The following is a 27,415-nucleotide window of genomic DNA, read 5'->3' as shown; positions in this document are numbered from 1 at the left end:
CTGCAATGTTATACTGTGAAAGGAAATGCAAGTTCTGCAAACAGTCACAGTACTTCGACTTACAAAACCAATATCCAGGAGTTAATGTGAGTTGTGGTCAAGGTCTGAGGCAGTACACCACCAGCGGCATGAAGGCGGGTGGGTGCAGAACAGTGTTGGGTGCTCAGTAGGTTAATGTTGACCAGTCACTGCGTAAAGTAACTGCAGGATCTGGCTAGGAAGCCAGTCGGGCTGAACCAGCAATTGGGCTCAGGCATTGCGATGCTAATGGACGGACGGGACACCTTTGGTTCACTTCTCCAAAGCCCAGGGTTGACACTGCAGAGGTGTCTTTAGGCGTGTGGTTTTCCCTATCTGAGCAGTGCAGTAGAGGGGGCCTGCGCGCAATGGCTGCAGGTGACGGTGGGGAGTCCAGGAGGGGTGGAACATTGATGGACTTGGACTATGGAGGGCTTGTTGACACCCTTGGCCCACTTTAGCGTGGGCCTGAGGTGACCGGTTGCTTCAGGTGTCGGGTTTTGGCGGTTCCAGAGGCCTCGGTCTTCTTTGGATTTCTTGAGAACAGGTCTGCTGTCCACAAGAGGTCAGGAGTCTTTCTTGAAGGCAGGCAGTCCTCCCAGGGTTTTTTGAAGCACACAGATGCAGAACGAGTCGTCTTTGGCACAGTGTAGACTGAGAACGGCACACAGGTCAGCCGGGCTGGGCCAAATCAGGTGTTCTCCGCAGTCGTCTTCAGTCACAGCTTTTCATGTCATACTCTCTCGTAGGATGTCCGGATCTGCCTCTCTGATGCCATGGGCTTTCCTAAATACTGCTTTTAGGGGTGTTAGGGTAGCGTAGGGTAGTAGTAATAGTAGGGCTACTGACCCTTGACTACACTACACCCACTATATGACCACTTCCTGTGGGAAGTTGGCATAACCCTGTCCCAGAATTCCTAAGTATACCGTCACAAAGATGGCTACTTATGAAAAATCATGTTCTCCTTACAGTAGTACACCTCAGGGATGGTACTAGCTTGGAGGCGGCAATTTCCCACCTGTCCAGGTGCCAAGGGTGCACTGGACAGGGACTGGGGGGCTACTGCACCTGTGAGTGGAACTAGATTCGCATCCCAAAGGCTGCGGCTCCCCTGAAGTTCACCAGCCCAAGGAGGCTAATCGGCTGGTCATCCTGTGGGAGGAGGTGTTACACCCTCTTCTGGGAGAGGCCTGTGTTCTGGCCGCCTGAGAGCAAAGGCTCCCACCTTAGGAGGTCAGAGCAGTGTCTCAGATGGCAGGCTGGTAGAATCCAGTCAGCAAGCACACCAGCGGCTGGTAGATTTTCAGGAGGCACCTCTAAGGTGTCCTCTGGGTGCATATATTGATAAAGTTGATAAAGCCAACACCGGCATCAGTGTGGGTTACCAATACAAAATGTTTGGTATCAAACATCCCTATTTTCAGGGAAGCCATCATGTAGCTGGGCAACTCGTTTTGACCAGTGTCCAGCACATGTTTTAAAATGGCTTCCCTGGTCACTTGTACTGGCAGTTATAGGACTGAGTAGACCAGGTACAGATCTGCTCATGCAGGTACCCTCACATGTAATATTCAGCACCCTGCCTTAGGGCTATCAGGCCTGTTGTAGGGATGACTTACAAATATTACATGCAGTGTTAGGGACATAGCATACAAGGATGTGTGGCATGTTGTGTTTTCACTTTTGTCTGCACCAAGACACGCAGCCTGCAACTGCAGTTGTGCATGTCCTTGGTGAGGTGTCCCTTAATCAATCAATCAACCAATCTATTTGTAGAGCGCGCTATTTACCCGTGAGGGTCTCAAGGCGCTGAGGGGGGGGGTTTGGAAGCATCGGCTGTTCGAAAAGCCAGGTCTTGAGGAGTCTTCTGAAGGCGAGTGGGTCTTTGGTCTGCCGTAGGTGGGTAGGAAGGGTGTTCCAAGCCTTGGCGGCGAGGTAGGAGAAGGATCTGCCGCCTGAGGTTGTTCGTTGGATGCGGGGGCGAGGCTGGCTGGCAGAGCGGAGCTGGCGGCGAGGGGTGTGGAAGCTGAGTCTGCTGTTCAGGTAGGCTGGTCCGGCGTTGTGGAGTGCTTTGTGTGCGTGGGTGAGGAGTTTGAAGGTGATCCTCTTGTCGACGGGGAGCCAGTGTAGGTTTCTCAGGTGGGGGTGGTGTGGCTGCGGCGGGGAACGTTGATGATCAGTCGGGCGGAGGCATTTTGGATGCGTTGTAGTCGTTGTAGGTGTTTGGCTGGGATTCCGGAGTAGAGTGCGTTGCCATAGTCCAGCCTGCTGCTGACGAGGGCCTGTGTCACCGTTCTTCTTGTTTCGGTCGGGATCCACTTGTAGATCCCGCGGAGCATGCGGAGGGTGTTGTAGCAGGAGGAGGAGACGGCATTGAACTGTTTGGACATGGAGAGGGAGGAGTCGAGGATGAATCAAAGATTGCGTGCGTGGTTGGTGGGTGTCTGTGCTGTCCCCAGAGTGGTTGGCCAGCAGGAATCGTCCCAGGCTGAGGGGTTGGGTCAGAGGATGAGGACCTCCGTCTTGTCAGAGTTCAGTTTCAAACGGCTGCTCCTCATCCAGTCGGCGATGGCCTTCATTCCATCGTGGATGTTGGTTTTGGCGGTGCGTGGGTCCTTGGTGAGGGAGAGGATGAGCTGAGTGTCGTCAGCGTAGGAGATGATGTTGAGGTTGTGGTGGCGGGCCACTTGTGCGAGGGGGGCCATGTAGATGTTGAACAGCGTCGGGCTGAGGGAGGAGCCCTGGGGGACGCCGCAGATGATGTCGGTGGCTTCGGATCGGAAAGGTGGGAGGCGGACGTTCTGGGATCTGTCGGAGAGGAAGGATGTGGTCCAGTCGAGGGCCTTCTCTTGGATACCGGCTTCTTGGAAGCGTGTTTTTAGAGTGTGATGGCAGACCGTGTCGAAGGCGGCTGAGAGGTCTAGGAGGATGAGGGGGGATGTTTCGCCGTTGTCTAATTGGCGCCTGATGTTGTCTGTGGTGGCGATGAGGGCTGTCTCGGTGCTGTGGTTTAGTCTGAAACCGGATTGGGACGGTGGCGGGTCAGTTGCATGATGACGATTTTCTCAATGACCTTCGCCGGGAACGGGAGCAGGGAGATGGGCCGGAAGTTCTTGAGGTCCTTGGGGTCCGCCTTGGGCTTTTTGAGGAGGGCGTTGATTTCGGCGTGCTTCCAGAATGTCGCTGTTTCGACGGAGATGTTGATGATCTTCCGTAGTTGGGGTGCGATGGCTGCGTCTGCCTTGTTAAATATGTGGTGTGGGCATGGGTCTGTCGGTGATCCTGAGTGGATGGAGTTCATGACCTTGCGTGTCTCGACGTCGCTGACGTTGGACCAGGAGGTCAGGCGGTTGGTGTTCGGGAGAGGGGTGGAGTCTGCCGTGGTCGGGTCGGTCGTGGTGTTGAAGCTTTCGTGGATGTCTACGATCTTGCGGTTGAAGAAGATGGCCAGTGAGTGAGTCGCACAGTTCCTGTGAGGGCGTGACACAATTCATGCTGCAGCCCATAGGGACCCTCTTTAGTACCTATTAGATCTATTCGCCACCGAAGAGAACGCGCAATGTCATCAATTCTGCGCATTGGAACTTCCAAGGCTGCACTCGCTCTGCGACACTTTACGTCGCGAGTGGAGTTGCGGTCTGTTGTACACCTTTCCGCCTATACCACTTCTGCCCAGAGTGCTGAAAAAGATCAGGAGCGACCGGGCCCAAGTCATCCTTGTGGCTCCAAATGGGCTCGAAGAGTTTGGTATCCCGAGCTACTCAGTATGAGCCTGGATCCCCCGATCCGACTGCCTCTGCGGGAGGATCTTCTGTCGCAGCAGAAGGGGACGGTTCTCCACCCGAACTTGCCCAGCTTCCCCCTACATGCGTGGAAATTGAGCGGCGACAGGTGATTCCATTTGACTTGCCTCCCGAAGTCTGTGATATCATTCTGGTAGCCAGGCGTCCATCCACTAAATTGGTATACGCCTGCAGGTGGAACAAATTTGTGGCGTGGTGCACAGCCAAGCTGTGGATCCCCTTTCTGTCCCTCATTCTGAGGTCCTTTTGTTCCTTCTTTCTCTAGCCCGGCAGGGCTCTGTTCTGGGCACTATCAAGGGCTACCTTTTGGCTATTTCAGCCTTTCTGAGGCTTCCAGATCAGCCTTCTCTTTTCAAGTCCCCTCTTGTACAGAGATTCTTAAAAGGCATTACGCATATGTTCCCTCCTGTTCCTTTGATAATACCTCAGTGGGACTTGAATCTTGTTTTGACTTCTCATGTGCGCTCCCTTTGAGCCACTTCACAATTGTCCTTTACGTCTTCTGACTTTGAAAACTGCCTTCCTGATGGCCATCCCCTCTGCCAGGAAGAGCGAGTGAGCTTCAGGCTCTTTCTTGTAAGCCTTCTTTTCTATCTGTTCATCCGGACAAGATTGTGCTTCACACTTGTCCTTCCTTCTTGCTAAAGGTTGTCACTGTCTTCCACATCGGGCAGACTATCACCTTGCCCACTTTCTTTCTGCCTCCGCATCCTTCCAGAGAGGAAGAGAGGCTCCACCGTCTGGACCCAAAGCGTGTGCTCTCCTATCGCACACAAGCATTCCAGGGGATAACCAGTTTCAGGCGCCAAAAAAGGCTGTGATGTTCACAAGAGGACTATCTCCCGCTGAGTTGACTAGTGTATCAAGGCCTGTTACTCTATGGCTAAAAAGGACCCTCCGGTGGGGCTGCGTGCCCATTCTACCAGGGCGACTGCAGCTACTACGGCATTGGGACGTGGTGTCCCCCTGCAAGACATCTGTTAGGCTGCCACGTGGGCTTTGCTGCACACTTTTACAAAGCATTTTTGCCTTGACAGTCCGATCCGGAGGCTCAGCTTCTTTGGCCGTTCTGTTCTATGTGACTTTCTGGTGTAATTTTGTTCGCAGACCCACCACCGGGGTTGGTATTGCTGGGGTATCTATTCTAAGGTAAGGGATCTATCACTAACGTGTCTCTTTCAGATGCATTAGTTAGAGATGGATTCCTTGCCGCCCCACCCATCCTCCCCTTTCTGCGAACTGATTTCTAGAGTTACGGTCATCCTTTCGGGCCCTAGTTTCTATGCACCTGTGGTCAGTATCTTACATGGCTCTGCGTTCCTGTCGCGGAAAGTTGTGTACATAACTGACGTCAGCGCGCATGGGCGCGTCTAAGTAGCTCCAGTGATGTCGTCTGGGCGAATGTGACGACAACGATGCACGCGGAGCCGTACGACGCCGCCTATCGACGCGCAGGGGTACTGCTGACGAAAGCTTTCCAGATCCAGTCTGATGCCTGGGGATATTCTAAGGTAAGGAATGTATCACTAGCTAATGTCTCTTACAGATATATCGTTATACAATTAGTAACTTGTGTGTTAGCCATATCTGAAAGAAACAGGTTAGAATTCGATTCCTTACCTTAGAATATCCCCAGGCGTCAGACTGGATCCGGAAACTTTTGTGTAGCAATACCCCTGCACGTCGGTAGGCGTCCTGGTTCTTCAGTCCGCGGCTCCGCATCCGTCGTCGGCGTCGTTAGCGCAGGAATGATGTCGCCGGAGTACTTAGACGCCGCCCTGGCGCACTGACATCAGTTCTTCTTCTTTCCGCGCCAGCTAGCGCAGATCCGGCGAAGCTCTACCCCTTAGTCAATTTTTGACCAAACTTTTTTGATCTGTTTTCTCGAGTCATTCGACTCCTAATGTGCCGGTAGGTATGCCCAGGTTCAAAAACTGCGTTGATTGCAGCTGACTGATGTCGGTTACCGACCCCCATCGCCGGTGTCTTCATTGTCTGGGCCCCGACCACGACGACCGACCCTGCTCCGATTGTCGAGCTCTGACGTCCAAGGCTAGACGGTAGCGGTCCCACAAACGACGTGAGCTCTGGCAGTCGGCCCGCGCCGTTCAAGGTCCCGGTCCAGGAGGAGGTCGAGGGACCGGTCGCGGGGTCGGAGTCGTCGTAGCTCCGAGAGTCGGCATCGGTCTTCGGGCTCAAGATCCTCCGGTAAGAGACATGAGAGGTCGGGAATGCGTCCTGGGTCTTCTGACCCCACCCCACCCCCACCCCTGACGCTCGCGTGACGCGGCCGGGGGTTTGGGTGACTCCGCCCACGCTGCTTCGCTGGCGTCGCGTCCTGCCCCATACCTTTCGGTCCCTGGGCATGACTCTACGCCGGAGGAGGTCGAGCGCTACCTCATGGCCATGAGGTTGTTCCCTCCTCCGTCGGTTTCTGCAGTGCCTTCGGGCACAGCGGCCTCGACTGAGTGGCCTGGCAGTCCGTGTGCTTTGGCCCCAACGCCGCCGGGCGCTTCGGCCCCGCCGCAGCAGCGACTTCCGTCCCGGCGCCGCAGGCTCCCGCTGGTTCCGTGTCGTCGCCGGTCGACCTCACGATCTCGCTGGCGCCGGCCCCTTGGGTGTCACCCCCGACGCCGTCCCCGATCCTACCCTCGATTCCGTTCCGGCGCTGCTCTCGACCTCGCTTGGAGATTTTTACTTCAATAAACCGGCCCCATCCTTTGAACCTGAATTTCAGGTGATAGGTGATAGAGATTGGGAGGGGTCTGTGGACCCTCTGGCACAGGAGTGCCAGCCTCAACAGGACTGGACATGTGAGCTTGGGGATGCCAGTGGGCTGTCTCCCCTTCAACCGTGGCTACAGAGGAGGGGGCTGCCTACAGTGTAGTGTTGATGCGGGCGGCCAAGGCATTGGGCCTAGAGCTCCCCGTTGCGGCCGTGAGGACTAACCTCCTCACTGAGGTCCTTTAACCGCAGGCAAGCTCGGCTGAGCCTCTGCTGCCGTTTAATGAGGCCTTGTGTGACGTTCTTTTGGGCACTTGGTCCAAGCCCTCTACAGGTCAGCCTGTAGGTAGGAACGTGGACAGACGCTACCGCCCGGCTCCGGGCGACCCTTGCTTCTTGTCCACCCACCCCACCGAGCCTGGTTATCCAGACCTCTACTTCCCAGACCGCATTCCCAACGGCTCTGCCCGATCGGGATTCCAAGAGGTACGAGCAATTCGGTAAGAAGGTGTTCTCGTCCCTGAGTTTGGGACTGCGGTCAGTCAATACCGCATGCCTCTTGGGCCGCTACACCCACACTCTTTGGGACACGGTCGCGGACGTGCTGCCACAATGTCTGGAGGGGGTTCGGACTAAACTCGCCCAAGCCCATGTGGAGGGCCGAGATGCGGCACGCTATTCCATCCGGTGTGGGCTGGATACCACGGACTCACTAGGCAGAGCGATGGCAGCGACGGTGGCTGATGTCCAGGCCACCCTTCTGGACATGCCGTTTGATGGCCGTCGCCTCTTTGGCGACAAGGCAGACCATGCGCTTGAGCGTAAGGCAGACCATGCGCTTGAGCGTTTTAAGGACTCCAGGGCTAGGGCCAAGTCCTTGGGCCTCTCTGCCCCACGCCAGCAAACGGGTGCCTTTCGCTCCTTTCGTGGCCAAGGAACGGGCGCTCCCACACGTGCTGCCAGCCACGCACCGCAGACTAATACACAGCCCGGTGGCGGTGGTGGAAACCGCCGTGGCGGCGGTCGGGGACAACGGCGAGGCCAGTCCACACCTTCCCCTGCAGCATCCGCCTCAAAACCCTCCTAGTCCGTGCTTTCAGGCCCATATGACGCCAGTGGGGGGCAGGGTTCGCCATCACCACTTCCACTGGCGCACTGTCACGTTGGACATGTGGGTGTTGCAAATCGTCCGAAGGGGCTACTCCTTCCCCTTCGAGGCGACCCCTCCAGCCATGCCACCGCAATACCACCGCGTGTCGGGGGATCACTTGCAACTTCTGCAAGAGGAAGTTACGGCCCTCTTGGCCAAGGGGGCCATCAAGCGCGTTCCTGGGCTGGAAGTAGGGTGTGGTTGTTACTCCCACTACTTTCTGGTACCCAAGAAGGGCAAACGGGGCCTGTGTCCTATCTTGGACCTACGGAACGTCAACGGCTTCCTACGGAGACCAAACGAAACGGGACTCCACACGAAAGACGTGAGAACACGCGATGGCGATGGGACTTATCATGGCTCCATCAAATGTGTAATAACTTGTTACTGACCAAAGAACGGAAGGATTGACTCCATACTCCATAAGCCAATTCCCGGTGTACAAAACAAAAGTCTTAAAGGACCCATGCACTTTCAGGCTATACGATTTCTTGTTGACTGCAAAAGTTCTATGCTCACCACATAATTTGTTAGCCTTGAAAAAGCCCGCGGAGGGCAAAACGCGCGTCAGCTGTGACGGTGTGGCAAAAGAAAGGAATTGTTAATAAATGGACTTGGAATAACATTGAACATTGTACATGTCTTTTTGAGGACTATGAGGAGCTTGTGAAATCACCTTTCTTCAGAGTTGTAATGGCTAAATGCTATTTGGAGAATAGTAACTAAGAGGGATGTGCCTTGGTACTTTTTCTAATTTGTGTACGAGATTCCGTCTCGCCTTGAGTGAGTAGGAGATTGTGGATTGTTGCTTCTAGGTGGATAAGCACGATACCAGAGAGCACTCCAATAGAGTGTACTAAATACATTATATTGCAACCATTACTAAGGGGAATACGTGTTCACAGATGTGCGGACCAAACATAGCAAATCCACCGTGTGCTTTTCGTTGTCTATGTTAAAAGGGGTACTTAAACATGCAGGTGACATATTTAAAGAAACAACTAGGGCACGGGTCATTAACCCCAGAATAGAGAGGAAATACAGGCCAGCACCAGTAAACCCCACGTATATTAAGGGACAACTGCCTTTGGATTCCTTAGTGGTATCCAATGCACGTAAACGTGCAAACTCACAAACCACTGGAGAAGCTCCACCTCCTGACAAAGAATCAAAGATCTTGGAGGCCTCAGGAAAAAGGGTAGCTGCTCAAGCAGCTAATATATGGTGAATATCTAATACACAAGCCCTGTTAGCTAGGTACGACAGGGCACATTATGACACCCTAGAGACACTTCTCCAGTATTTACCTGAACCTTACAAGGAACAGGCTGAAGACCTAGTACAGGAGGGAAAGCTAATAACTAACGCCTCGATTAAATGTGCCCTAGACGTGGCAGATACAGCGGCCAGATCAATTAGCACCAGTGTTATGCTCAGGAGACATGCGTGGCTTCGCATCTCAGGTTTCAAAAACGAAGTCATGACTACTTTATTAAACCAGCCAGTAAATCCTGACTATTTGTTTGGTCCAGCTGTAGATACAATCCTAGACAAAAAGAAAAAGGACACAAACAGCGAAGTCTATGGGAGCCTTACAATCACAACAGCATAGAGGCTCCTTTCGTCGCTCCAATTACAGAGGTGCTGCAAGAGGTAGCTCATCACAGCAGACCTCAATCTACAAAGCAAATACGCAAACCACCTACAATAAAAACAATAGAGGTGGATACAGCGGAAACAACAACAAAGGCAGAGGACGAGGGAATAATACCACCAGATCCTCTACCAACACAAAACAGTGACTTCTTAGCGCTACCCCCAGACCATACAACACCAGTGGGGGGCGATTACAGCAGTTCCTACCAGTCTGGCAAAACATCACTACAGACAAGTGGGTTAAGGCAAATTATCCAGGATGGCTATTTCCTAGAGCTAACCTCCACACCACCCAACATACCACCAAGACACCGTCCTATGTCTGCAGAACACCTAAACTTATTGCAGCATGAAGTCATCATCATGCTGCAAAAAGGGGCCATAGAAGAAGTGCCATTAGAACATCAGGGTACAGGGGTATACTCACTATACTTCCTCATCCCCAAAAAGGACGGGTCTCTCAGACCAATATTGGACCTCAGGCCCCTAAATCAATACATTTTATCAGGGCATTTTCATATGCTCACTCTACAACAAGTCTTACCACTGCTGCAACAAGGAGACTTCCTCGCAACTTTGGACCTCAAAGATGCATACTTCCATATACCAATACATGCTGCTCTCAGGAAAAATCTCCGGTTCACAATACAAAATCAACATAACCAATTCAAAGTCCTTCCATTTGTTGTAACAACAGCCCCAAGGGTGTTCACAAAATGCCTAGCGACAGTAGCTGCACATTTAAGAAGACAACATATTCACGTCTATCCGTACCTGGACGACTGGCTAATACAAGCAAAGTCGGCCCAGCAATGTGCCAGCCACATGTCCAAAACCATTCACCTCCTGCACAGTCTAGGCTTCACGTTGAACTACCCAAAATCTCATCTCCAGCCGTCCCATGTACAGCAGTATCTGGGAGGAACAATAAATACTCTGGCAGCAAAAGCATACTCAAACACTGCAAGAATAAACAGTATGCAACTGCTGATCCAAAAGTTCAAGCCCCAACACTCGCTCTCTGCCCGAGTTTTTATGCAACTCATAGGCATGATGGCTTCGTGCATCTTCATAGTCCCTCACGCAAGACTGCACATGCGTCCGCTACAACAGTGCTTAGCACGGCAGTGGAACCAGGCTCAAGGACAATTAAAAGACCTAGTGTTGGTGACCAGCCGTGCATACAACTCTCTGCATTGGTGGAATCCACAAAACCTTTGCAAGGGACGACTGTTCCAAGAGCCTGTACCACAAATAGTGTTGACGACAGACGCATCCCTGACAGGATGGGGAGCCCATGTCCTTCAGTACACAGTGCAGGGCCTATGGACGACACAACAAAAGAAAATGCACATCACCTTGTTAGAGATGATGGCAATTTTTCTGTCAATGAAAGCGTTCAAAGTACATTTATGCAACAAAACTGTGTTGATCCGGACAGACAACATGACCGCAATGTACTACATACAGAAACAGGGAGGAACACACTCTCCACAGCTATCACATCTAGCCCAAAGCATGTGGAAGTGGGCCATTCAAAGAAACATTTTTCTCATGGCGGAACACCTCCCAGGCAAGGACAACCAAATAGCTGATCTGCTCAGCAGACACAGCCAACAAATGCACGAATGGGAGATTCATCCCACAGTGCTACAACCGTACTTCCAACAGTGGAGTCAACCAGAAATAGACCTGTTCACCACAAAGGAAAACGCAAAATGCCAGTACTTTGCCGCCAGGTTTCCACATCCGCAGTCGCAGGGCAATGCGATATGGATGAACTGGTCAGGCAAATTTGCGTACGCTTTTCCCCCAGCACCGTTAATACCGCTAGTGGCACGCAAACTACGCCAACATTCATTGACACTAATCCTGGTTGCTCCAACATGGGCGAGGCAACCATGGTACACAACTTCTCTAGAACTTTCCGTGGTGCCTCATCAAAGACTGCGGCTAACACCCACTCTTCTCACTCAGAGCCATGGAGACATACAGCACCCAGATCCGCAACAACTGAACCTTGCAATCTGGCTCCTGAAATCTTAGAGTTTGGGTACCTAAACTTACCTCCGGACTGTATGAACATTATCAAGGAGGCAAGAAGACCTACTACCAGAGCTTGTTACACAGCAAAGTGGAAGCGTTTTGTCATTTAGTGTAATAACAATGACATAAACCCACTAGATGCTTCAACGCAAAATATCATTTGCTACCTTTTGCACCTACATCGTTGCAATCTAGCTTATTCGTCTATAACAATACACTTAGCTGCCATTGCAGCTTATCTTCAGAACAGGCAGCATCTTTCGCTTTTTAGAGTGCCTGCAATTAAAGCATTCATGGAGGGACTCAAACGAATAATCCCCCCAAAACACCCACCTTCACGTGTCTGGAACCTAAACGTCGTTTTAACCAGACTAATGGGACCACCATTTGAACCGTTGCATTCATGTGAATTACAGTTCCTAACATGAAAGGTAGCTTTTCTTGTAGCAATTACTTCGCTTAGAGTTAGTGAGCTGCAAGCCCTAACTATTCAAGAGCCATTCATCCAAATACATGCAAATGGGGTAGTTCTTAGAACACACCCTAAATTTATGCCAAAAGTGGTATCCCATTTTCATATAAATCAGACAATAGAACTGCCAGTGTTCTTTCCAAATCCACAGTCAGTACCTGAAAGGGCTCTAGACACACTAGATGTCAAAAGAGCTCTTCTATACTACATTGATAAAACTAAGGATTTTAGGAAAACTAAACAGTTGTTTGTTGCCTTTTCACCACAACACAAGGGCAACCCCATTTCAAAATCTGGGTTAGCCAGATGGATAGTTAAGTGCATTCAAATATGTTATCTTAAAGCAAAACGCACTTCAACAGTTCCCCCAAGAGCGCATTCCACACGCAAACTAGGGGCATCCATGGCTTTCCTAGGAAACATTCCTCTAGAGGAAATATGTAAAGCAGCCACATGGACTACCATACATACTTTCACAAAATACTATTGTGTAGATGTACATTCCAAACCGCAAGCTGCTGTAGGACAGGCTGTTCTAAAAACTCTGTTTCAGACTGCTGCAGCTGGCACAGGTAGCCACCGCTAGGGGAGAGACTGCTATACATTCTATGCACAGATATGAATTTCTGCAAACAAAGCAGCAAGCTGCTGTAGGCCAGGCTGTCATTAAAACTCATTTTCAGACTGCTGCAGCTGGTACAGGTGACCACCGCTAGAGGAGATACTGCTATACATCTATGCTAAGATATGAATTCAGCAGCCTACATGCCTCGAACGGAAAATGCTACTTACCAGTATGCATCTGTTCTTGGCATGTAAGGCTGCTGACATTCATATCGCCCACCCTCCTCACCGGTGCCTGTTGGAGCCGCAGGATTCTCTTTTGCATGGCCATCTCTTACTTTACTATACTCCATCTCTGCCACAATGGCGAAAAACAATCTGAGGATGGAGAGTATGCCCATGCGTACTGTAGTCCAGGGGAGGAGCAACCTATCTTGTGATACTTCGAAGACTCTTCCAGGATAACAATGTGCAATCATCCGGACCCTACACTAGGCGGCGATCTATGCACAGATATGAATGTCAGCAGCCCTACATGCCAAGAACAGATGCATACTGGTAAGTAGCATATTCCATCTGTTAGAAACAGTAGTTAGTATTAGATTCCTTACCGACCCACCCATCCTCCCCCTTCTGCGGACCGATATCTAGGGTTAAGGTCATCCCCTTTCAGGGTCCTAGTTTCATGGCACCAGTGTTGGTTCTATCATGGCTCTGCGTATCTGGCGCGGAAAAGCTGTGTATAACTAACGACGGTGGACGCGGAGCCGCGGACGACGCCTACCGATGCGCAGGGGTATTGCTACGCAAACGTTTCCGGATCCAGTCTGACGCCTGGGGATATTCGAAGGTAAGGGATCTAATACTAACTACTGTTTCTTACAGATATATCATTACCGAAGGTAAGTAACTTGTTCGTTACCTCCGAGCTGAGCACATGTGCAGAAAATGATCAACGGAGCAGCACGTTAAACAGGCTTTTCGTTTGCCAGTGAAACTTTGAGCAGGAAAAGGCATTTTTCAGAGAGTTATGCGCAGAACAGATGAAAACAAAGATAAGGTGGAAAGGCACCAAATTAGTTCAGAGCAGAAAAAGTAAAGCAAGCTTTTCGTTTCCTTTGCCACTGCTCAGTTTCAGTAAAGTTAGGCTTTTAGCATTCAAATTGTTGCTGTAGCTCCCGGATTTCTCTGCAGACACAATCAGTCCCACCTTCACCCAAGGGGAACTCCTTGTGCGCGTGCCGCTCTCTCTGAAGTTCATGATTTGTGGTTTTTCCGCAGCCCGAATCACCCCCGAACATCTCAACGTAAAACAATTGTATTTGTAGTGGGGAAAAATATTCGACCCTCCTTTTTTTTCCTTCGGCATATCTGCTTTCACTCTAGCTATGTAAATGCTATGTTATCCTATGCTTGCTGTCCAAGCCTTGGCACGCGCCCCTACCCACAATTGTAATTATTTCACTGTGCAGACTTTAGACCTGTTAATTAATATTGTCGGCTCAGTGGGCCAGAATTCAGCTCTTGTAACTTTATAAAAGTAAAAAACCAAATTGCTGCGCGCTCGTTTGAATCCCCGGCTGCAGGCGCCTTTCTTTTTCCAGCAACTGTGTCCCAGAAATGCATAGCCTAAGGTCGCCTCGGCCTCGCCTTATCCAATTAGGAAGCCTAATTCACGGATGCGAAAGGGAGTGCTGCAATTGTTACCACCCCTTTCACTGTGCGCCAGCCCTGCCCCTTCCCATTATCCTCAGTGGCGCTCCACTGACCACGCCCTGGGCCAATTCCTTAGCGCCCCATTTGAAACCCATGCACTAACGCTTTATGCAGCCATTCCCACAAGGCTGTCCTCACCCTCCTCACTCCTCGCTTGTTCCTCTAGGGCAAGGAATAGTCCTCATCCAGCTTTGCACATGCGCAGGAAGACTCTTCAACTTCATTTTTTTGTGCTTTTCTCGAAGTCTTCGAGACGAGCTCAAAAAAAAGATTTTCATTTAACATCGTTTTTTCACGGGGAGCACCAAGCAGTGAGTACTTCAAACTTCTCCATGGTTTTCATTCTCTCCCTTTAGTTTTCCACGATACTGGTAGGTAGGGCAATGCCCCCTACACCCCTTAATACTAGCTACCACTGCAAAACAGATAAGTAAAAGGTATTGAATAGCTTAAACCTTCGCAAATGTTAGACCTATTGTATTGCAAATGCTTGTTTTTATTCTCTACCTTTTTTTTTTTGCTTTTACCATAATGTATACTTGTGTTTCTTTTTGATTCCTGTGCTCAATTTCTACAGTCTAAGTACGAAACAGACAATTTTCCATTCCTTATAGCAGAGACTGTGTGCATTTTTGCTTCAATTACTTTATATCAAGGAAAGTAACATAAGTGTACAGCATGAATATCTGCAGAACCAGATTTAGGAGGTACTTAAAATATTTATTTCTCTTTTTCACAGCTGGAGCTAGAGGCAGGTATGTTGATGTCCTGAACCCAAGCGGCTCCAGATCCAGAAGTTCAGTCCCACCACCTGCAGATTTGTTTGCTCCTCTGGCACCAATGTCTATTCCAACAAACCTCTTTGTACCTAATGCAGGTGGGTAATCCACGAAGAAGTAACACAAATATGGAAGTACAGACCAGCAGAAGTGTTTACCACAGTGCTTGATCCTTAACTGTCCAATAGCTGGTTATACAACAGTTTTTTGAAAAACCATAAGGAGGTGCTGAATTGTCACATCTTTGTTATGCTTTCAGTCAAACTCCTTTTTAGGTCTCGGCCTGCGAAAGACTGGGCACATGCGTAGTCGAGCTGGCGAGATTTAATGATATTCAGTAAGTTTAACTAGTGAGGTTAAGCCCCCCCCCCTCTTTTAAATTGGCTGGCGTCACCGTTCATGCAAAACGGTGGCCAACCATTGGAGAAGAGGTCCTAGTGACGTTCTTCCTTCTTTTTAGGCCCCGTCCTTTTCAGACTGGCTTACTTGACTTACTGCTGACGTAAAAAGTTTCTTATCTTCTTTATGGGTCCAGATGGCCCTATAAAGAATATAAGAAACCTTTTAAGTCAGCAGTAAGTCAACCCGAGCCGGCGCGATCTCTCCCTCCCCTTCTTTGCCTCTTCCAGCACCAATAGCCATTTTGAAACAGGATTAGGTCCGTATGACGGTGTACGCTCTGTTCTCGAAATCGCCATTTGCACCCCAAGGACTTGTAAATTCGACAAACCTTTTTAGTAAAAGAAAAAGGTCTTGGCTAATGTCAAACATAATAACTCTGTGTAGATCGAGAGCTACCACTGATGTGTGTGCATATGTAAGCTTACAGTGCAAGGCATTCTCGACAGATGAGTGGTTGGCACAGGTGTGTATGGGTTCTGTGGCTCCCACGATTACAGGGGCTGTTTGCGCAGGTGGGCCTGTGTTGGCTATTCCAGTACTTAGGAGGACGCTTAGCTCTCTGACTGGCACAGGTGGGCATGCCCCTATTTGTTGAGTCACCGGCCAGGATGAGTCACGGGCGACAGGCCCGGTCGTGTCTCCCCTCCCTGGTGCCGCCGGAGCCCCTGCGCTGGTAGCTTCCTCGCCCTCCTCCCTCTCTGCCCACAGTGACGCGGCCAGGCTGTGTGCGGTGACGTTGCAGCTGCTGGAGCCGAGCCGTGTGCCCGGGCTGAGCGGGGGGCGAAGAGCATGCACTGAGCCTCAGAGCGGGAGGCGCTGGGTATGCAGGGTCGCTGCTGACCAGGCACGGACGCGGCGCCCATGAGCTACAGCAGACCGGGTGGCAGAAGCCCGGCAGCCGGCATGGAGAGCGGGGCTGGGCCGCCCAGGCGCCGCTGCTAATGATGCTGTGCCTGGCCACCACAGGGACAGCCCGAGTGGCAGTCCAGGCATGCAAACCTGATATCCCTACAGCCTACGCTTGCAGCTCCGAGAGGAGAGAAGACTTGAGGGGGGGGGGGGGGCGCTGCAGCACCTACGGCCGCAGGTGAGAGCTGCAGGCGGGGAGAAGTGAGCAGTGGTGTCAGCATCCCACAAAACCGGGAACACATCACACACCACTCCGGGCGAGCTGTGGGTAGATCCAGTGGTACGAGGAGTCGGTGTTTGGGAAGAGTGGTGGCTAAACCCCAGGTACAGTGTGAGTGTGGGGAGAACGGGCAGTACAGATAAAGTGGGAATCACCTCATGGATGCTGTCACAGAGTGAGGGGGCCTCCCTCAAGCCAGTCGCAGTGAGTTGCCTGCCTTTAGTTGTGGGTCTTGGTACATGGCAGGGAGGGTCTTCCCATAACTGTGCGATGGGCATAAATCTCGCTGTAGTGGAGTATGTTCCATTATACAGTGTAGGGGCTTCTGGCCTTTGAGATTGTGTGGCTGGGAGATGGGGCCCCTATGAACTTGTCAGTTTGTGTGCGTGTCTTAGGGTTCTCCCCATTGTACATTGGATCAGTGCCTATGAACAGTGTACAAGGCTGTTACTTCCACAACGGAGTCAGTGTGGGGTTTAAACCCAGGCACTGTGGTTGGTAGTCTGTGGGTAATGATATTGTGATAGACTTTATCAGAGAGGGGGAGTGGGGGGATTCCTAGGTAAAGTGGGTGTTGTATACCCATGGGCAATGTGCCAGTACCGCCAGCTTAATGCTATTGTTCGAGGCATGTGGGCTGCTGAATTCATATCTGTGCATAGATCGCCGCCTAGTGTTGGGTCTGGATGACTGCACCTTGTTGTCCTGGAAGAGTCTTCGAAGTATCACGAAATAGGTGACTCCTCCCCTGGACTACAGTGCGCATGGGCATCTTCTCTATCTTCAGATCGTTTTTTTCTGCCATTGGTTTTGGATGTTATTCCTATACTCCAACTTCGGAATCAAAACTAAACTTTTCTAGAGGCCAAAAGGCCTTCGACTTCGACGGTATTGTTCTCGCTCGGTACTTCTTGACTCGATCAAGCTTTCCATCTCGACCCGGTCGTCGACTCGGGCCGTTGGGCCTTTTCGATGCCACGTGGGCCTGCTGTCGATGGAAAGGAGCCCGTTCAAAGGGTGCCCACAATGCCACTCCAAGTTCCCGCATACTGACAAACTCACAGTATGCTACAAGTGCCTATCACCAGACCACAAGGAAGAAACCTGCCCAGCCTGTGCCCAATTCCGTTTGAAGAAAACCATCCGGATTCGACGGGCCACTAGGCAAGAGATACAGCGACAGGCTCCGGAACCAGACAACATCTTTGAGGATGAACAAGAACTTCCAGAAGCGGAACATTCGGATCTAAAGATCGTCACCTTTGAGGACCTCTCTGACTCCGATGACGAAATCCCACCGGGGCAAACCGTGAGTACATTGCCCCCGACACCAATTACCCTGTTACAAAAGGCGCCGATCGAAGCATCGCCTAAAGGCCTTAGCCAAGATCCAAAACATCATTCAGCAGCCCAGCCGTCCGGCTCTGCTCCGAAAACAAAGATTAAGCCTTCAGAGACCCCAGGTCCAGGTAACGTTATCCCAAAGAAGGTTCTAGAACCCAAAAAGGTCGTCGACCCGAAGGGCGTCGAACCGAAAAAGGCCGTACAGCCTAAGGGCGTCGACCCGAAGAATGCCGTCGAGCCAAAGGGCGGCGAACCAAAGAAGGCCTTTGAGCAAAAAAGCGCCGAACCAAAGAAGGCCGCCGAGCCGAAGGGTGCCGACCCAAAGCAGGCCGCTGTGCTGAAGGTCGTCGAACCGAAGAAGGTCGCCGACACAAAGGGCATCGTACCGAAGCCTGTGGTCCAGCCAGAGAAGGTTATCGAACCAAAGAAAGGCATCGAACCAAAGACAAGTGCTCCTAAAAGACCGCTCAATCCGAAAAAAGTCATCGACTCGACAAGACAGTCCACCTAAAAAACCTGTCGAGCACAGAAAGCGTATCAAACCTAAAGATCCGGTCGATCCGTAATCACTTGTCGACCCGGACAAAGAGGCTGAGCCGAGAAAGAGCAATAAGGCACCGAAAGTCGTCGAACCAAAAAAGGTTATCGACCCGGAGGCAATAGTCGATCCAAAAAAGACTAAGCCAAAGAAGTCAAAGACACAGCCACGGACAGTGGAAGAAGTACTCTCCAATCCATATCCTTCAGAGGATTAGGCAAAAATATATATAAACCCTGAGACTGGTAAAGTCACAATCCTACACAGGAAGAAGAGGCCATTGGACACTGACTCTCATTCCCCCATTCCTCTAAAGAAGAAGGACTTTGGGACTTCTCCCTCTAGACCCTTCATTCCTTTCTATCTCACTATGCCTACTACGCCTTTTGCTCCTTACTCTCCTACGCACTCTGGGGACAATGAGGGCGACACAGGGGAAGATCCTCAACAGGATTATTACTATCCAGAGGATCCTAACCCTCAAAATGTACCATGGGGAGATCAGACGGATCCATATGACACGCATTCCATCCCTGACACCTCCTCTTACCCAACAAAGCCGTCCCCTTCTGACGACACCATTGTCTTCAACCAGCTAATAGCTAGGGCAGCGCAGTACCACAACGTAGACATGCACAATGACCCTATAGACGAAGACTTTTTATTTGACACATTCCCTACTTAAGAGAAAAATGTCAGAACACTTCCTATGATGAGAGGTATTAAAACACGCACCAGACATTTAAAGATAAAGTCAGGGCACGCGTAATCAATCCCAGGATTGAAAAGAAATATAGAGCGGCCCATACAGACCCTACTTATAGCAGAGGTCAGTTACCATTATATTCACTAGTAGTGGCTAATGCATGCAAAAGGGCTAACTCACAGACAACAGGAGAAGCTCCACCTCCTGACAAGGAGTCCAAAATACTAGAGGCCTTGGGTAAAAGGGTAGCATCACAGGCCTCCAATTCATGGAGAATTGAAAATACACAAGCTCTACTAGCTCGTTACGACAGAGCACACTATGACCAGTCTGAAAGTTTAATGCAACACCTGCGTGAGCCTTTCAAAGCCCAAGCTAATGACCTCATACAGGAAGGGAAATTTATTACAAACGCCTCCATTAAATGTGCGCTTGACGCAGCTGACACTGCAGCCAGGTCCGTTAACACTAGCGTCTTACTACGAAGACATGCATGGCTACGTATTTCTGGCTTTAAGAACGAGGTGCAATCCACCATTCTTAACCAACCACTCAATCAAGACTTCCTTTTTGGCCCTGCAGTCGACACTATTTTAGACAAAATGAAAAAGGATACAGAAACTGCAAAACCAATGGGTGCATTGCAGTTTTAACAACACAGAGGTTCCTTTCGATGCTCCTCATACAGAGCAGCTACACAGGGCAATACTTTACAAACCTCGTCTACATACAAAAGCAACACCCAAGGTTCCTTTAACAAGAACTCCAACAGAGGAGGTTATAGGGGCAACAATAATAAGGGAAGAGGACGTGGAGGCAATAACACCAGAGCCTCCACTGCCTCAAAACAGTGACTTCATCACACTACCTCCAGACCATTTAACACGGAGGCAGAATCCCACAACAATTCCTACCAGTCTGGAACGCAATTACAAGACAGGTGGGTGAGACAAATTATCCAGTATGGTTATTGCCTAGAACTCGCTTCTACTCCACCAAACCTACCACCCAGACACCGTCCTATGTCCAAAGAACACATCACCCTGCTACAACAAGAGGTCAAATGCATACTGGAAAAGGGGGCCTTAGAGCCAGTCCCTTTCCAACACCAAGGGACAGGAGTATACTCCCTATACTTCCTTATTCCCAAGAAGGACGGTTCCCTCAGACCAATATTGGACTTCAGACCCCTAAATCAATACATACTGTTGAAGCATTTACATATGATCACACTACAGCAAGTGCTCCCGTTGGTCCAGCAAGACGACTTCCTAGCAACATTGGACCTCAAGGATGCGTATTTTCACATACCCATCCATCCAGCTCACAGAAAAGATCTCTGGTTCACAATAGAAGGTCAACACTACCAATTCAAGGTTCTCCCCTTCAGGGTAACCACGGCTCCAAGAGTGTTTACAAAATGCTTAGCGACAGTAGCTGCACATCTCAGGAGGCAACACATCCACGTGTTCCCATGCCTAGACGATTGGCTAATACTAGCAAAATCGTACAAACAGTGTCTAAGAGACACATCTCAGACACTTCAGCTGCTACACACCCTAGGTTTTTTAATAAACTACCCAAAATCCCACCTACAACCATCCCACACACAACAATATCTGGGAGCTACGATAGATACCTCAGTAGCAAAGGCATATCCGAGCTTGGCGAGGATAACCAGCATGCAGATGCTCATTCTCAAATTTCTGCCACAACACTTTTTGCCAGCTTAAGACTTCATGCAGCTCATAGGCATGATGGCCTCTTGCCTATTCATTGTCCCCCATGCCCGACTTCAAATGCGTCCACTGCAAGAGTGCCTTGCACGAAAGTGAAACCAAGCTCAAGGACTACTAAAAGGCCTAGTGTAGGTAGACAGTCACTCTTACAACTCTCTGCAGTGGTGGAACCCACAAAACCTTTCCAAGGGACGACTGTTCCAAGAGCAGGTTCCACAACCAGTACTAACAGCGGATGCATCACTGACAGGTTGGGGAGCCCACCTACTTTAATACACAGTACAAGGGCTCTGGACAATCAAACAAAAGAGACTGCCTATCAATCAACTAGAGTTGCTAGCAATATTCCTAGCCCTGAAAGCATTCCAAGAATACTTGTACAGCAAGACTATGTTGATCCGGACGGACAACATGACCGCCATGTACTATATCCAGAAACAGGGAGGAACACACTCTCCACAGCTGTCCCACTTGTCACAGAGCATATGGAAGTGGGCAATTCCAAAAAAACATCTTTCTCCTGGCAGAACAGGAAAAGACCTTCAAATAGCTGATCTGCTCAGCAGACACAGCCAACAAATACACAAATGGGAGAATCACCCCCAAGTTCTCCAGCCATTCTTCAAAAAGTGGGGTCACCCAGAGATAGACCTGTTTTCCACAAAAGAAAACCCAAAATGCCAGTACTTTGCCGCCAGGTTCCCACATCCGTTGTCACAGGGCAATGCGCTATGGATGAACTGGTCAGGCAGATTTGCGTACGATTTTCCCCCAGCACCACTGATTCCGCTAGTGGCACGCAAACTACGGCAACAGTCACTCACCATGATCCTAGTTGCTCCCACATGGGCGAGACAGCCATGATACACAACGTTCCTGGAGCTTTCAGTAAATCCTCATCAAAGGCTACGCCTCGCACACCATCTTCTAACTCAGAACCATGGAGAAATCAGGCACCCAGATCCCAATCAGATGAACCTAGCGATCTGGCTCCTGAAGACTTAGAATTTGGATACCTTAACTTGCCTCCAGACTGCATGAATATCATTAAGGAGGCAAGAAGACCAACTACTAGAGCATGCTATGCAGCTAAATTGAAGAGATTTGTTATCTACTGCAACAATAACCAAATCAACCCATTAGATGCTTCCATACAGAACATTATATGTTACCTTCTGCATCTTCAAAGATGCAACCTAGCATACTCTTCTATAAGACTACACCTCGCTGCTATAGCAGCATATCTCCAAAACAGACAACACCTTTCACTGTTTCGGGTACCGGCAATCAAGGCTTTTATGGAGGGTCTCAAAACGGTGATTCCTCCAAAACACCCACCTTCACGAGTCTGGAACCTTAATATAGTACTCACCAGACTCATGGGACCTCCTTTCGAACGTCTACACTCATGCGAATTGCAATTCTTAACATGGAAGGTGGCATTCTTGATTGCCATTACTTCCCTCAGGCGAGTTAGCGAACTAAAAGCACTAACAATTCAAGAACCCTTCATGCAGATGCATGCTAATAGGGTAGTACTTAGAACAAACCCTAAGTTCATGCCAAAGGTCATATCCACTTTCCATATTAATCAAGCAATAGAACTGCCAGTGTTCTTCCAAAATCCACAGTCGGTAGCTGAAAGAGCCCCACACACACTAGATGTAAAGAGAGCTCTGCTTTCTTATGTGGACAGAACTAAATCATTCAGAAAAACAAAACAAGTATTTGTTGCTTTTTCACCACAACATAAAGGAAATCCCATATCAAAGTCAGGAATAGCCAGATGGATAGGTAAATGCATTCAAATATGTTATCAAAAAGCTAAACTCACGTTAACTGTCCCCCCAAGATCACACTCTACGCGCAAAATGGGGGCATCCATTTCTTTCCTAGGGAACATTCCTCTTTAAGACATATGTAGAGCAGCCACCTGGTCTGCTACACACACTTTCACAAAACACGTAGACGTACAAGCAAAGCAGCAAGCTGCTGTAGGCCAGGCTGTCCTCAAAACTCTCGTTCAAACTGCTACAGCTGGCACAGGTAACCACCGCTAGAGGATATACTGCTATACAGTCTATGCTCAGATGTGAATTCAGCAGCCCACATGCCTCGAACAGAATATGCTACTTACCAGTATGCATCTGTTCTTGGCATGTAGGGCTGCTGACATTCATATCGCCCGCCCTCCTCCCCGGTGCCTGTTGCAGCTGCAGCATTATCTTTTGCATGGCCATCTCTTACTTTACTATCTCCATCTCTGCCACAATGGCGAAAAATAATCTGAGGATGGGAAAGATGCCCATGCGCACTGTAGTCCAGGGGAGGAGTCACCTATCTCGTGATACTTCGAAGACTCTTCCAGGACAACAAGGTGCAATCATCCGGACCCAACACTAGGCGGCGATCTATGCACAGATATGAACGTCAGCAGCCCTACATGCCGAGAACAGATGCATACTGGTAAGTAGCATATTCCTTTCGCAGTGTGGGACGGGATGGAGAGCAGGACTTCGTATTGTTGTCCGCACGAGTTGTAGAACACAGGACAGCAAGCTCTCTTGTGGAATTTGGTGTTTGCTCCTTTTAAGTGCTTCGCTTTCCACTGATGATCTGGCCTTTCGTTGTAGTGCACAACCCTGTGTGTACCCCCCAACTAAGTCTCGGATGTGAGGCTTTCAGGAATGTCGCTGAGGCCTGAAGCTGCTGTGAGGGGTGCTCCTTCTCGGCTACGACGACCAGAGGGGGTGGGGTGGAGAAGGAGGGGGGAGGTGATGGGAGGGGGAGGGGAGGGGGAGGGAGGGAGAGGAGAGAGACATTCTCTATGGGGTGGGCCCTCTGTGTGTTTTTGAAACATAAATAAAATGCGTAATTTCCAATGTCAATAGCTCAAACTCGTGTAAATACGCGACCTAAGCGAGAGATTACGCTATTGGCATTGTAAATGACACTGCCATTTATTTATTTGTTTTCAAAACCAACATATAAATAAAAATTGGGTTTTTTACAATGCCAATAGCTCTAACTTTTGCAAAGGCGAGACTCTTGCATTGTAAATGATTGTTTCAATGATCTTGTATATTGAAGAACTGAACAAATGCAATTTGCCTCAACCACTGCAAGCCAGACCTATTCAAGAGAAAGGAGTGAGGGTAGTGCTGTAGTCAGTCTTGTTTGCCCAGACCTTGAACAATACATATATGTTTTTACCATAATCCCTCTCACCTAATGGAAAGTTAATTCCTGATTCGTTTCTGAGCTAAAATTGTTCATTTCTGTAATGTGGTTGTCAAATGTAATCTGATGCCTTCTCACCACTTCTGCTGTCTTTGCCTATTGAAGAATCTGCATCTGATGGACATATAGCTGCAGGTTTCTTGCCCTTGAATTTCCCAGGCATCAGACTGGATCTGGAAGATTTTTTTCTTAAAGCAATACGCCTGTAGGTGGCGTTGGTCGGCTGCAAGTGACATTGTCGCCACCGTAGTGATGTCCACGTCATCTATATAGGCACTGCCTCGGAACGTTGACGAAAGAAAAGTCTTTCTGTGCTAGTCAGCGCAGATTTGTGAAGAAAGCTACCCTCTGTCACTTTTTTGACAGGCGTTTTTCGATGTTTTGTCGACCCCTTTTTGGTTTGTAGGCTTTTTCCATCATGTCCCGGAAGACTTCTAGTATAATACCGTGCAGCGCCGGTCACTGTGCCATGTCGGTGATGGACCCACACCTAGTTTGTCTCTGGTGCCTAGAATGCAGTCACAACTCTTATGTTGTGCTCTGACTTCCGGTCACTGGCTACGTAAGCTTTGAGGGAGCGGTCCCTAAAGTTGCTTGCGGCCCAGCGCTCAGCACCACGTCACTCCTCAGATCTCATTCATGTTACCGGTCGAGCGAGAGCTCCGGGCACTGCTCCGGGAGTTCTAAGTCTTTGTCTTCCCACTCGGAGTGGTTGAGTTGGTCAGGTAAGAAGCACCAAAAAACATAAGTGCTTCAGCTTTTCCCCGTCTGCCAGCGAAGTGACAGAGGAGTCTCGGCGTTCTAGGCCTCATTCTTCTGAACCTGCACCTGGGTCAGTTCCGTGCTTCCCCGCCTTTCTAGGAGCCAGAGCGACCCCTGCCCAGCTTAAAGAATTTTATGTTGCCATATCCCTCATATTTGGGCACCTGACCCTACCAGCACGCCTTCAAGCCTCGGAGGCTCAGAGGGGGCTCCATCAGTTATTTTTCCGCCAGCCTTGCATTGGGATTTTGAACACTGCATTATTATTGGGCCGTTACTCCCACTCGCTGTGGGAAACTGTTGCGCATGAGGCCGAGCCATCCATTTTAAGCAGGATCCAACAAGAGAGATGTAGCAAAGGTTGCTATTAGTTATGGTCTCGACACAACCAACTCACTGGGCAGAGTGATTTTCATAGACGGTGACTGTTCAACGCCACGCATAGTTGAGGCCTTCTTGCTTTTCAGGAGATGTCCAGGTCTCCCTCATGGACATGCCCTTTGACGGCACTTGTCTCTTCGGAGTCAAGGCAGGCATGGTGCTGGAGCGCTTTGAGGACTGTCTGGCTGCGGCCAAGTCCTTGAACCTCTCAGTGGTCACATGTCCCCCATCTGCCTTTCATGGCTACGGAAGGGGATTTTAGTCATACCCAAGCCACAAGACTGCGCAAGTTCAGCAACTTCTGTGTGGCCGTGGGCGCAAATCATTTAGACCCTTTGAATCGGGCAGCCAGAGGTCTGGTCAGACATCCACCCCCTACAGCCTCAGCCCCCAAATCCTCTTAGTCTTTAATTTCCAGATTATGGGTGGCCAGTTGGTGTCAGGATCAGCCATCACCACCACCACTGGCAGAACATCACTAAGGACAGGTGAGTTCTCCAGATAGTCTGAAGGGGCTATTGCCGCTCCTTTGAAACTACCCCTCCCTCTATGCCTCCATATTACGACCTGATCATTTTATTTTATTTATTTATTTATTTATTTTGTAAACTTGTAAGGCGCAACAGCTACCCAAATAGGGTTTCCCAGCGCCAAAAGACACAGCAAAGCAATGAGAGTGGAACGTCATAGGTCATTCAGAATTATTGATCGAACAACCAGGTTTTTATTTCTTTCCTGAACTGAATGGAGGATCACCTAACTTTGCTTCAGGAGGAAGTCATGACTCTCTTTGCCAAGGGAGCAATAGAGAGGGTTCCGGCACCGGAAGTAAGCTGTGGTGGTTGTTCCTGCTACTTTCTGGTCCTGAAAAAGGACATGGGCCTCTGACCTATCATAGATCTGCGAGCCCTCAACTACTTCTTCAAAGTGGAAAAGTTCAAGATGTTCACCCTGGCTCAGGTCTTTTCTGCCATTCACCCAAGCGACTGAATGATACAGTTGGACTTGCAGGATGCCTTTTTTCCCATTCCAGTCCTGTCTGCTCATCGGTGCTACCTGTGGTTTACAGTAGGCCATAAGCATTTTCAGTTCACTGTGCTCCCCTTTGTATGTATGTATGTATGTGTGTTCTTATATAGCGCTCGATTTTACCCTTGAGCATCTCGGCGCCTGCCTTGGGAACCCGTCCTGGTTTTTCCCTGTGAGATCACCCGTGCTGGGCATCCCCAAGGTGAAAGCCAGGCATCCCGCCGCGGGGGGGCCGTTGTGGAGATTAAGCAAGCTTGTTGCCCAGAGCTGCATAGTGTGAACTCGTGCTTAGAATGGGCACCGAAGCGAGAATTATTGAGGACAATTGGGTTCAGGACCCTGCCGTGTCTGGAATCGAACCCTGGTCCCGGGTCTGACCTCAGCTTCAGGGTATGCCTCCTCTAACCAGTGAGCCACACTTCTCCACTTCTCTTTGGCCTTACCAGCGCCCTCTGGTGTATATCAAACTGATGGTGGTGGTCGCAGCTTATCTGAGCAGATCAGGGGTGTCAGCCTTCCTCTATCTCGATGACTGGAGGGCTTGACCCATGCTGTTGTCTCCCACCTCCAGACTACGGTGAACCTCCTGCATTCGCTGGGGTTTACTATCAACGTACCGAAGTTGCACCTGACTTCCTCTCAAACTCCTCCTTTCATCTGAGCTGGTCTGGGCACAGTACAGTTTCAGGCCTATCCTCCCGAGCAGCGAGTTCCGGATATTCAGTCTATGATACTGACGTTTCAGCCTCTATCCTGGGTTTTGGTGAGTGACTCTGAGGCTTCTTAGGCCTCGTGGCCTCCTGCATCCAGCTAGTGACACATGCCAGATGGCGTATTTAGGCCTTGCACAGTGGAACCTGAAGTTCAAGTTGGCGCAGCTTCAGGTGAATGTCTCAGACATGGTCCAGATCTCCGCAGGAACAGCACGATACCAGCAGTGGTGGCTGACTAACTGTGATTGGGTCACAGCCAGACCCCTCTTCCTTCCCCAACTAGATCACACAGCAGAGACAGATGTGTTAGTCCTGGGATGGGGCAGCCATTTGGGAGAGGTGGAGATCATAGGACTCTGGTCTCCAGTCTAACCCAGACTTCCCATCAACTTGATGGCGCTCTGAGCAGTTCATTTGGCATTGAAAGCCTTTCTTCCTTCAATCAAGGGAAAGCTGGTTCAGGTGTTCATGGACAACACCGCCATGTGATACTGCAGCAAA

General features: G+C 49.9%; 1 protein-coding gene across 7 annotated transcripts in view; it reads left to right on the top strand.

Annotated features, from left to right (window-relative positions):
• Nucleotides 1-27,415, top strand: part of SEC16A (SEC16 homolog A, endoplasmic reticulum export factor) — a 478,800-nt gene that overhangs the window by 323,863 nt on the left and 127,522 nt on the right. For all 7 annotated transcript variants that reach the window (XM_086921035.1, XM_086921033.1, XM_086921029.1 and 4 more), the window contains one exon: nt 14,892-15,029. In XM_086921035.1, coding sequence (XP_086777161.1) covers nt 14,892-15,029 — 138 coding nt within the window. The remainder of the gene's footprint in view (nt 1-14,891; nt 15,030-27,415) is intronic.

This window comes from Lissotriton vulgaris, chromosome 5, assembly GCF_964263255.1.
Source record: "Lissotriton vulgaris chromosome 5, aLisVul1.2, whole genome shotgun sequence".
Lineage (NCBI taxonomy): Eukaryota > Metazoa > Chordata > Amphibia > Caudata > Salamandridae > Lissotriton > Lissotriton vulgaris.
Note: the sequence above shows the minus strand (reverse complement) of the source record. Positions and strands in the feature narration are given on the sequence as shown.